Source organism: Anomaloglossus baeobatrachus, chromosome 2 (genome assembly GCF_048569485.1).
Source record: "Anomaloglossus baeobatrachus isolate aAnoBae1 chromosome 2, aAnoBae1.hap1, whole genome shotgun sequence".
Classification (NCBI taxonomy): Eukaryota; Metazoa; Chordata; class Amphibia; order Anura; family Aromobatidae; genus Anomaloglossus; species Anomaloglossus baeobatrachus.
Window position 1 is genome coordinate 35,252,389 of NC_134354.1, and position 12,186 is coordinate 35,264,574.

General features: G+C 50.1%; 1 protein-coding gene across 1 annotated transcript in view; it reads right to left on the bottom strand.

Annotated features, from left to right (window-relative positions):
* TTC3 (tetratricopeptide repeat domain 3) overlaps window positions 1-12,186 on the bottom strand; it is a 198,987-nt gene that overhangs the window by 172,056 nt on the left and 14,745 nt on the right. Inside the window, 1 exon segment of the mRNA XM_075333306.1 lies at window positions 4,064-4,117. Within this exon segment, the coding sequence (XP_075189421.1) occupies window positions 4,064-4,117 (54 nt within the window).

Below are 12,186 nucleotides of genomic sequence, written 5' to 3' on the forward strand. Positions count from 1 at the left end.
CGGATATGGTGCGGGCATTCTGCATTGAGGATACAGTACTATGGCTTCGGCACTGCATCCTCAATGCAGAACATGTGCTGCAGTGATCGTGGTGTTCATACTTGCCTCCATCATGCAGCACCTCGCTTTCCGGCAGCCGGGTCACTCTGTCAGCGTCTGCAGGAGAAGGTGGGCGGGCCTGAACTAGCTCCGGCTGTCACATGACCGGAGTTCGTGCAGGCTCCGCCCACCTCTTCCTTCCTGTACCTGGATTCACCGCGCTCCTGTACACCGGACGGAGAAAGGGACTCCGGTGAGGCAGATAAGTATATGGGACCCTGCGGAGAAATCCGCAATAATAATTGACATGCTGCAGATTTTTCCGCACGAAAATCCGCACGATTTCCACTGGGGAAAAATCCGCAGCGTGGGCACAGCATTTCCCAAATGCAATAGAAATGGCTGGGGAGTAGCTGTGCTGCAGATTTCTGGAAAATCCGCGGCTTTTCAGCGAGAAATCCATGGCAAAATCCGCACATTTTCCGCAGCGTGGGCACATAGCCTTACTGTCAGAGATGGCAGACCTGGACATACAGTAGCCAGAGCTGCTCTCTGCTGAGAAGTGGAGAACACTGGATCCAGTGTAGACAATTCTCTGGGAGCTAAAAATCCTTCATCTCAAGCTGATACAATGTTGCGTACGACCACTGATATTTGTTTATTGATTAGCTCACAGAGCATTGTTTAGATCAAACCCGGACAAATTGCGTCCCACAGACCTCATCTGGTCTTTGGCTATTCCAACCAGTCCAGGCTCAGCACAATAGGTGTAATGATGTGTCAGGAAGAGCTGTGAGGACCATCATACTGGGAGGGGGGGGCTTCGAGGACCATCACACTGGGAGGGGGGGCTTCGAGGACCATCATACTGGGAGGGGGGGCTTCGAGGACCATCATACTGGGAGGGGGGGCTTCGAGGACCATCATACTGGGAGTGGGGGCTTCGAGGACCATCATACTGGGAGGGGGGGCTTCGAGGACCATCACACTGGGAGGGGGGCTTCGAGGACCATCACACTGGGAGGGGGGGCTTCGAGGACCATCACACTGGGAGGGGGGGCTTCGAGGACCATCACACTGGGAGGGGGGGCTTCGAGGACCATCACACTGGGAGGGGGGGCTTCGAGGACCATCACACTGGGAGGGGGGGCTTCGAGGACCATCACACTGGGAGGGGGGCTTCGAGGACCATCACACTGGGAGGGGGGGCTTCGATGACCATCATACTGGGAGGGGGGGACTACGAGGACCATCATACTGGGAGGGGGGGCTTCGAGGACCATCATACTGGGAGGGGGGCTTCGAGGACCATCATACTGGGAGGGGGGGGGCTTCGAGGACCATCATAATGGGAGGGGGGACTTCGAGGACCATCATAATGGGAGGGGGGGCTTCGAGGACCATCACACTGGGAGGGGGGGCTTCGAGGACCATCACACTGGGAGGGGGGGCTTCGAGGACCCCTTTTGCTGCTTCCCGGATCCCCTATCAGTCTCTATTTTTCCTGTTCTGTCATGATGGACGTGTGACTGCTGCAGTCAATCACTGTCAACAGTGGTGACCAACACTTCCCCGCTACAGCCAGGGATTACCTGCTGTGGTAACATGTCTGTCCAGACAGAACAGTAGTTGTAGGGGTCCGGAGGGGACTAAGGGAGGGGATAGGTAAGACGAATATTCCTTTTATTACTGTACATCACTCTAATCTCTATCAGCGCTGTGGCTTCTTCAATATTCCAGGGACAGTCAATTTCCTCCATCCACCAGCAATAAAAGGTCAACGCAAGAGACACACACACACAGACACACACACACACACACACACACGTACAATATTTTACTTCTTTATTTGTATACATACATTATACAGTGACATGTAAAGGATCGGGCACCCCTGGTCAAAATGATGGTTATTGTGAAGAGTTAAGCAGGTTGAAGATGAAATGATCTCTAAAAAGGCATAAAGTTAAAGAGGACACATTTCCTCTGTATTTCAGGCAAAGTAAAAAAAAAAATCATCTTTCACATTTGGAAAAATTATCAAAAAAGTAAAAAATGGGCCGATGCGAAAGTTTGTGCACCCTTCATGGTTAGTACCTAGTAGCACCCCCTTTGGCAAGTATCACAGCTTGTAAATGCTTTTTGTAGCAGCCAAGAGTCTTTCAATTCTTGTTTGAGGGATTTCATCCATTCTCCCTTGGGGACGTCTTCCAGTTCTGTGAGATTCCTGGCTCATCTTGCATACACTGCTCTTTCTTGGGGACGTCTTCCAGTTCTGTGAGATTCCTGGCTCATCTTCCATGCACTACTCTTTTTCTTGGAGACGTCTTCCAGTTCTGAGAGATTCCTGGTTCGTCTTGCATACACTCTTTGTTGGAGACGTCTTCCAGTTCTGTGAGATTCCTGGCTCATCTTGCATACACTGCTCTTTCTTGGGGACATCTTCCAGTTCTGTGAGATTCCTGGCTCGTCTTCCATGCATTGCTCTTTCTTGAGGACGTCTTCCAGTTCTGTGAGATCCCTGGTTCGTCTTGCATGCACTGCTCTTTCTTGGGGACGTCTTCCAGTTTTGTGAGAGTCCTTGCTCATCTTCCATGCACTGCTCTTCCTTGGGGACGTCTTCCAGTTCTGTGAGATCCCTGGTTCATCTTCCATGCACTGCTCTTTCTTGAGGACGTTTTCCAGTTCAGAGATTCTTGGCTTGTTTTGCATGCGCTGCTCTTTTTAGGTCTAGCCATAGATTTTCAATGATGTTCAGGTCAGGGGACTGTGAGGCTATTGTAAAACCTTCAGCTTGCACCTTTTGAGATTGTCTATTGTGGATTTTGACGTGTGTTTAGGATCATTATCCATTTGTAGAAGCCATCCTCTTTTCAGCTTCAGCTTTTTACAGATGGTGTTATGTTTGCATCAAGAATTTATTGAGATTTCATTGAATCCATTTTTCACTCTACCTGTGAAATGTTCCTCGTGCCATTGGCTGCAACACAACCCCAAAGCATGATTGATCCACCCCCATGCTTAATGGTTGGCGAGATATTCTTTTCCTGAAATTCTGGGCCCTTTTACCTTCACACATACTGTTGATTATTGTGGCCAAAGATTTCTATTATAACCTCATCGGTCCACAGGACTTGTTTCCAAAATGCATCAGGCTTGTTTAGTTGTTCTTTTGCATACCCAGACACTAAATTTTTTGGTGAGGATGCAGGAGAGGTTTTCTTCTGACGACTCTTCCATGTAGGCCATATTTGGGCCGGTGTCTTTGAACAGTGAAACAATGTAAACAAGTCCAGAGTCTGCTAAATCTTCCTGAAGGTCTTTTGCAGTCAGGTGGGGGGTTCTGATTTGCCTCTCAAGCAATCCTACCTCTCGTGGAAATTTTCCTTGGTTTTCCAGACCTTATCTTGACCTCCACTTTTCCTGGTAACTGCCATTTCTTAATTACATTTCGAACTGAAAAAAAAAGGCCACTCGAAAACGCTTTGCTATCGTCTCACAGTCTTCTCCTGCTTTATGGGCCTACACCATTTTCATTTTCAGAGTGCTAGGCAGCTGCTTAGAAGAAACCATGGCTCATATTTTTAGGGACAAGGTTAGAAGAGGCTGGGTTTTTATAAAGCGGTGAAATGTGCATCACCTGATAATAGTGAACAAGCCATAATACTAACGGGTTAATTAAAGGCTTAAACCTTTGTCAAAGTGATCTGAGCACATAAATCCCATTTTCTTTTTTTTTGTCTTTTTCTTAAATTTAAAAATGACATTTTTTATAAATTTTATTTATTTATCTTAAATCCTAAAGAAATGCGTCATCTTTAACTTTATGCCTTTTAGAGATCATTTCATCATCAACTTGCTTAACTGTCATTTTTAATCAGGGGTGCCCAAACTTTTACATGCCACTGTATATATTTCTACTTCTTTGCTCCTGTCGGGATGTTGGACCTCGGCCAGTCATAACTTAGTGGATGTCCTAGCAATATTCCATCAGCCCTTACATTATCCTATAGGTATTACTTACTACTTCCATTTTAGCTCCAATTTCCAGTAACTCGTCAATAAAGAAGGGATCACACTGAAACGAGAATAACTTATTGTTAGCTCAAGCCAAATCACAGACTGATATCCTGCAGTTACATCACCTATATACTCCATATCTTTTGGACTATAAGAAGCGCCCGGCTGTACGGAGAACCCGGATTTAAACAAGGGTAAAATTAAAAAACAAAACAAAACATACAATTATAAGTTTGTGGTCTTGCAAAGTAGAGGGGATAGAGTCACAATTGGAGGTCTAAGATGGCGCCGTGGACTATCCTTTGTTTGGTATACTACAGTCCGAATGCTTGTGCAGTTTACATTATCATAATCGCTGAGCCAAGTGATTGGTTGCAGCGGTCACATGCACCAAAGTTATGATGTTAGGGCATAGTCCTTGGTGTGGATAATTGGTTAGCTTTCGGGTTGTAATTCCCAGGGCGATTAGCCAAAAATGACAGCAATAATGAAGTAACTTATATGAATACCATTAACTGTTCAAGCTTTTCCTGCTAATCAATGCCTGATGGAGGGAGAACTGTGCAGCTATGAACAGTAACATTATTCTCTAAATCAGGGGTACCAAACTCAACTTGATATATGGGCCACATGTAGAAAAAAAATAATAAAATAAAAGGGCCACATTCATTGCAGGTGGAACTATTTTTTCTTCTATACACCTTTTGGATCACGGTGTTTGAAAACTTTTTCACTCATTTATTATAACAAACGTGCACTTTTTAGTTTATATATAGAGTATTTAATTGTAAAGAAATTATCATTCTCTATTTTTAGAAATGTGCTCCATCCCAGTCCCGATCCTGCACCAATGTGCCCATCCTCGTCCCCATCCTGCACCAATGTGCCCATCCTCGTCCCCATCCTGCACCAATGTGCCCATCCTCGTCCCCATCCTGCACCAATGTGCCCATCCTCGTCCCCATCCTGCACCAATGTGCCCATCCTCGTCCCCATCCTGCAGCAATGTGCCCAGCCTCGTCGACATCCAGTAGCAATGTGCCCATTCTCATCCCCATCCTGTAGCAATGTGCCCATCCTCATTCCCATCCTGTAGCAATGTGCCCATCCTCATCCCCATCCTGCAGCAATGTGCCCATCTTCGTCGCCATCCAGTAGCAATGTGCCCATCCTCATCCCCATCCTGTAGCAATGTGCCCATCCTCATCCCCATCCTGTAGCAATGTGCCCATCCTCATCCCCATCCTGTAGCACAATGTGCCCATCCTCATCCTGTAGCAATGTGCCCATCCTCATCCCCATCCTGTAGCAATGTGCCCATCCTCATCTCCATCCTGTAGTAATGTGCCGATTATTGTTCCCTTTTACTAATGTGCCCATGCTGGTCCTCTTCTCGTAGACAAGCTCTGTGCACCTCTAGGCCAATAGTAGCCGCCGGCCAATCAGAGGCCAGCAGCTGATGCATATGACGTCAGTTGCTGGCCGCTGATGGAGGTGGCTGCTTTTGGACTAGCTGTGCACAGAGGTTATCTGTGCAGCACCCAGAAATTAGTCATCTGAAACAAAGTGCTGAGTGCGGCACCAGCCGAAATCATCAAGGGGGCCATGGGCCTGTGGGCCACAAGAAGCAGGAAACCAGACACGGTAGGAACGGAGGACTTGTGAGAATGAAGGGAATTTTGTTTACTTACCGTAAATTCCTTTTCTTCTAGCTCCAATTGGGAGACCCAGACAATTGGGTGTATAGCTATTGCCTCTGGAGGCCACACAAAGTATTACACTTAAAAGTGTAAGGCCCCTCCCCTTCTGGCTATACACCCCCAGTGGGATCACTGGCTCACCAGTTTTAGTGCCAAAGCAAGAAGGAGGAAAGCCAATAACTGGTTTAAAGACCAATTCAATCCGAGGAAACATCGGAGAACTGAACCATACCACATGAACAACATGTGTACCCGAAAAAACAGAAAAACCCCGAGAAAACAGGGCGGGTGCTGGGTCTCCCAATTGGAGCTAGAAGAAAAGGAATTTACGGTAAGTAAACAAAATTCCCTTCTTCTTTGTCGCTCCATTGGGAGACCCAGACAATTGGGATGTCCAAAAGCAATCCCTGGGTGGGTAAAAGAATACCTCATGATAGGGCCGTCAAACGGCCCTCTCCTACAGGTGGCCAACCGCCGCCTGAATGACTTATCTACCTAGGCTGGCGTCTGCCGAAGCGTAGGTATGCATCTGATAATGCTTGGTAAAAGTAAGTAGACTCGACCAGGTGGGTGCCTGACACACCTGCTGAGCCGTAGCCTGGTGCCGTAATGCCCAGGATGCACCCACGGCTCTGGTAGAATGGGCCTTCGGCCTTGAGAGAACCAGAAGCCCAGTAGAACTGTAGGTTTCAAGAATTGGTTCCTCGAGCCCCCGAGCAAGGGTGGATCTGGAAGCTTGCGACTGTTTACGCCGACCAGCGACAAGGACAAAGAGTGCATCCGGGTGGCGCAGGAGCGCCATGCGGGAAGTAGAACCTGAGTGCTCTCACCAGAACCAACAGATGCAAATCTTTCTGAAATTGATGGACTGGACGAGGACACAAAGAAGGTGAGGTGATATCCTGATTGATATGAAAATGGGATACCACCTTAGGGAGAAATTCCGGAACCGGACGCAGAACTACCCTGTCCTGGTGAAGGACCAGGAAGGGAGTTTGTATGAGAGCGTTGCTAGCTCGGAAACTCTCCTAAGAGACGAGACCGTTACGAGAAGGCCACTTCCCGTGAAAAACGGGAAGGGAGACATCCTTCAAAGGCTCGAAAGGCGGCATCTGGAGAGCAATTAGAACCTTGTTCAGATCTCAGGGCTCTAACGGCCGCTTGTACGGAGTGCTGAGAAGACAAACTCCCCGTAGGAACGTGCGTACCTGAGGAAGTCGTCGTTTCTGAAAAAATACAGATAGCGCTGAGACTTGTCCCTAAAGGGAACTGAGCGACAACCCATTTTCCTACCTAGATTGCAGGAAGGAAGGAAACATAGACGATGCAACCGGCCAGGGAGAAACACCCTGCGCCGAGCACCGAGATAAGAACATCTTCCACGTCCTGTGGTCAATCTTGGCGGACGTTGGTATGCTAGCCTGTCTCATGGTGGCAACCACGTCCTGAGGTAATCCTGACGACAGTAGGTTCCAGGACTCAATGCCACACCATCCGGTTGAGGGCCGTAGAATTCAAATGGAAGAATGGCCCTTGAGACAGCCAGTCTGATTGGTCTGGTAGTGCCCCCGGTTAGCCTACCGTGAGGCACCACAGAACCGAGTACCACAACATCCTCGGCCAATTTGTAGCGACGAGGATGGCGCGGCCGCAGTCGGTCTTGATCTAGCGCAGTACTCTGGGCAACAATGCCAGAGGTGGCACCTAAGGTAGCTGGAACTGCGACCAATGCTGAACTAAGGCGTTTGCCGCCAGAGCTCGATGATTGTGAAACCGTGCCATGAAGCTGGCACATTGTTGTTGTGCCGTGACGCCATTAGATCGACGTCCGGCCTCTGCCAGCGGCGCCAGATCTCCTGAAACCCGTCCGGGTGAGGAGACCATACTCTTTCGGCCACACCTCAGCGACTTAGGAAGTCAGCTTCCTAGTTTCCACACTTGGGATGTGAATTGTGGATATGGTGGATGCCGTGTCTTCCACCCACATCAGAACCTGCCGGACTTCCTGGAAGGCTTGCCGGTTGCGCGTTCTTCCTTGGTGGTTGATGTATGCCACCGCTGTGGAGCTGTCCGACTGAAGTCGGATATGCTTGCTTTCCAGCCGCTGTTGGAAGGATTGTAGGGCAAGATACACTGCTCTGTGTTCAAGAACATTGATCTGAAGAGTGGACTCTTGCTGAGTCCACGTACCCTGAGCGCTGTAGTGGAGAAAAACTGCTCCCCACCCTGATAGACTCGCCTCTGTCGTAACTATCGCCCAGGACGGGGATAGGAAGGACCTTCTTTTTGACCAAGAGGTGAGAAGAAGCCACCACCGAAGAGATTCCTTGGCCGCCTGAGAAAGAACGACGACTCTGTTGAGGGACGTCGACTCCTCGTCCCATTGGCGGAGAATGTCCCATTGTAGTGGACGCAGTAAAACTGCGCGAAAGGAACTGCCTCCATTGCTACCATCTTACGTAGGAAGTGCATGAGGCGTCTCAATGTGTGCGACTGGTTCTTAAAGAAGAGCTTGCAGCCCGTAGTGAATGCTGTTTGTCTAGCGGCAGCTTCACTATCGCTGAGAGAGTAAGAAACTCTATGCCTAGATATGTTATCGATAGGGTCGGGGTCGGATCTGACTTTAAAAAGTTGATGATCCACCCAAAACTCTAGAGAGTCTCCAGCGCAACGTTCGGGCAGTGTTGGCATGTTGCCTAAGAGAGTGCCTTGACAAGTAGATCGTCTAAATACGGGACCACAGAGTGACCCTGAGAGTGCAGGACTGTGACTACTGCTGCCCTGACCTTGGCGAAGACCAGTTGGACTGTCGCTAGCCGGACGGTAGAGCTACGAACAGAGGGTGTTCGTCTCCTATAACGAAGCGTAGAAACGCTAGTGCTCTGGATCAATCGGCACGTGTGGATAAGCATCCTTGATGCCTAATGATGCTAGGAAATATCCTTGGGACCTTGAGGCGATGACATGGCGGAGGGATTCCATCCGGAACCGCCTGGTGTCCACGAGCTTGCTGAGCATTTTTAGATCCAGAACGGGACGGAACGGCCCGTTGTTATAGGTACCGCAAAGAATTTGGGGTAAAAACCGTGACCTTGTTCCTGAAGAGGAACGGGGGTCATCACTCTTTCTGCCTGTAGAGTGCACCCTGTTTGCAGAAGAGCAGCGGCCCGGCCGGGAGGTGGAGAAATTCTGAAGAATCGAGTTGGAGGACGAGAAGTGAGCTCTATCCTGTACCCGTGAGACAGAATGTCTCACACTCAATGGTCATTGACCTATGGCCGCTAAATATCGCCAAGGCGGGAGAGCCTGCTACCGACCGAGGCCGCAAGTCATGAGGAAGCCGCCTTGGAAGCGGGTTTTCAGACTGTCGCTTTTTTGGGCGAGACTGAGCCCGCTAAGAATCTTAGCTCCTCTGATCCTTTTGAGTCCACATTGGACGAGGAAAAATGGGACCTGCCCGAGCCTCGAAAAGGCCGAAAACCCCGACTGCCTCTTGCTCTGTTGGGGTTTGTTGTGTCCGGGCTGAGGAAAGGATGAATCCTTACCCCTGGACTGTTTGATGGTTACATCCAACGCTCACCAAACAGTCGGTCAGCAGAAAAAGGCAACTGGTTAGGCAACCTTTTTTGGAAGCAGACCAGGCTCTGCTTAAAAACACGGAGTAGCGGAGGCTACCGCCGCACGGTTCGCAGAGTCCAGGACAACCTGAATCGCGTAAGAAACAAATGCAGACATTTGAGAGGTTAAGGATGCCACCTGCGGCACAGATGTACGTGTAACCGTGTCAATCTGTGTAAGACAAGCTGAAATAGCTTGGAGTGCCCCAAGGGAGAGAATGTCGGAGCCAACGGTGCGCCGACAGCCTCATAGATGGCTTTCGACCAGAAATCCATCTGTCTGTCAGTGGTATCTTTGAGTTTGCAGTTCCATCTCCCACTGCAACTATGGATCTAGTTACAAGCCTGGAGATTGGAGGATGCCGCTCGGGACATTGGGTCCAGTCCTTGACCAAGTCAGGGGACAGGGATAACGTGTATCCTAAGCCGTTTGGAGAAGCGCATATCTGGATAAGCGTGGTGTTCCTGGACTGCCTCTCTGAAGGCAGAGTGGTCCAGAAAAATACGTGAAGCTGACTCCTCCACTGGAGGAGCTGTGAGAAATAACCCACATTCTATAGATGGACGCTATAAGATTATTTACTATGGCGTCACAATCAGGTGTATCCAGATTGAGAGCGGTCTCAGGATCAGAATCCTGAGCCGCTACTTCCGCCTCATTACACAGCGAGTCCTTCTGTTAGGACCCTGATGAAACCGAGGCCGCTCATAGCGAGCCCACTTAGGCTGTCTGGGACTGACGTCCGTGCAGAGCCGTGACTCTGGGATGCGTGTGACATTCCCGGAGCTGTTAGTTATTCACACTGAGGGGGGCCATGGATCAATGATTCAACAGTGCCCATATTGTGAGAGACATGTCCGGACTGCTAGGCTTCTAGTATCATAGCCATAGTCTCAGAAAAACTGTCAGTAAATACTGCAGACACCGTCCTCATCCCCTGGCCATTAGTGCATACAATGGGAGTCTATGTACCTGCCGGCCGTATAGCCGTACATGCTGTACCAGCTGTATAGAAAAACATGTGGTTCTGCACCTTTGTTTTACACAGAGAATATGCTGATAACTCCTCCGCATAATCCAGGAGGGTATATACAACGTGCGACCAAACAGTGCAATGTATATAGTACAAGCATATCTATAAGTGCACTTCTGCACTAGTGGGGTTAGCACCACAGGTGCTGCTTAACGCCTGTTACAGCGATTGTGTGACTATCAGAATGCCAGGGTCTTCCACACTTGTCTCTGTATCGTACAGAAACTGACACTAATGGCTGCCGGTGTCCTTGTAGAGAAGGAAGCCGTGGGCGTGCCTGAGAAAGTGCGGGAATCCGGATTCACAGTGCACACAGTGAGAGGGGTGGAGTATGCAAAACATACTCCAGCTCTCAGCTCTGCTCTATGCAGCGTCACGCCCCTACCCTGACTGTCAGGGCTGTGGGCGGTAACGAAGGGAGACTAGGCCCAGAAGCCGGGGACTCGAGTTAACAGCGCGGCCGCCGTAAAAGCGCGGGCCGCGCTGAAGTCCCCGGCGCACCACAAGTGCCAGCCGCGCCGCTGCCAGCGGCCGGCGCGACCGATTCCTGGAAGTGGCCAGCGTCCCGCCCCTCTCCTGACTGGCAGGTCTGGGGGCGGGAACGAACGGAAGCAGGCCGCAAAAGCCGGGGACTCTATTATCAGCGCGGCCGCCGTAAAAGCGCAGGCCGCGCTGAAGTCCCCGGCGCACTACAAGTGCCAGCCGCGCCGCAGTCCCAGCGGCCGGCGCGACCAATTCCCATAAGTGAGCCTGCTTCAGCAAAGCTGAATGAGGCCATGGCACAGGCGCCGCAGCGCTGATGTCCCCCGGCGCACTACAACACCCAGCATGCTGCGGTGTGAGCGCCAAATGCACGGGGACACAGAGTACCTTGAGGAAGCAGGGCCATGTCCCTGATGTACTCCGCTCCATCCAGCATCTTCTCCAGGGGCTGTAGATGGAGCACGGTCTCAGTGCCTGGAGACCGGTAAATCCCACTTCACCCAGAGCCCTGTAAAAAGGGATGGGGAAGGAATCAGCATGTGGGCTCCTGCCGCCGTACCCGCAATGGGTACCTCAACCTTACAAACACCTCCGACATACAGTGGGGTGAGAAGGGAGCATGCTGGGGACACTATATGTGTCCTCTTTTCTTCCATCCGACATAGTCAGCAGCTGCTGCTGACTAAAAAGTGGAGCTATGCGTGGATGTGTTGCCTCCTTCGCACAAAGCACAAAACTGGTGAGCCAGTGATCCCACTGGGGGTGTATAGCCAGAAGGGGAGGGGCCTTACACTTTTAAGTGTAATACTTTGTGTGGCCTCCAGAGGCAATAGCTATACACCCAATTGTCTGGGTCTCCCAATGGAGCGACAAAGAAAATTTGTTTGCTTTTTGATGGGTATGTGAAAAATGGCACCATAGGGGACAATTCTACAGGATGGGGGATTGCTATAAGAAGAGGACTAGCATGGGTACATTAGTAAAAGGGGACAATAATGGGCACAGGATGGGGACAAGGATGGGCACATTGCTACAGGATGGGGACAAGGATGGGCACATTGCTACAGGATAGGGTAAAGGATGGGCACATTGCTACAGGATGGGGACAAGGATTGGCACATTGCTACAGGATAGGGACAAGGATGGGCACATTGCTACAGGATAGGGTAAAGGATGGGCACATTGCTACAGGATGGGAACAAGGATGGGCACATTGCTACAGGATAGGGACAAGGATTGGCACATTGCTACAGGATAGGGACAAGGATTGGCACATTGCTACAGGATGGGGAC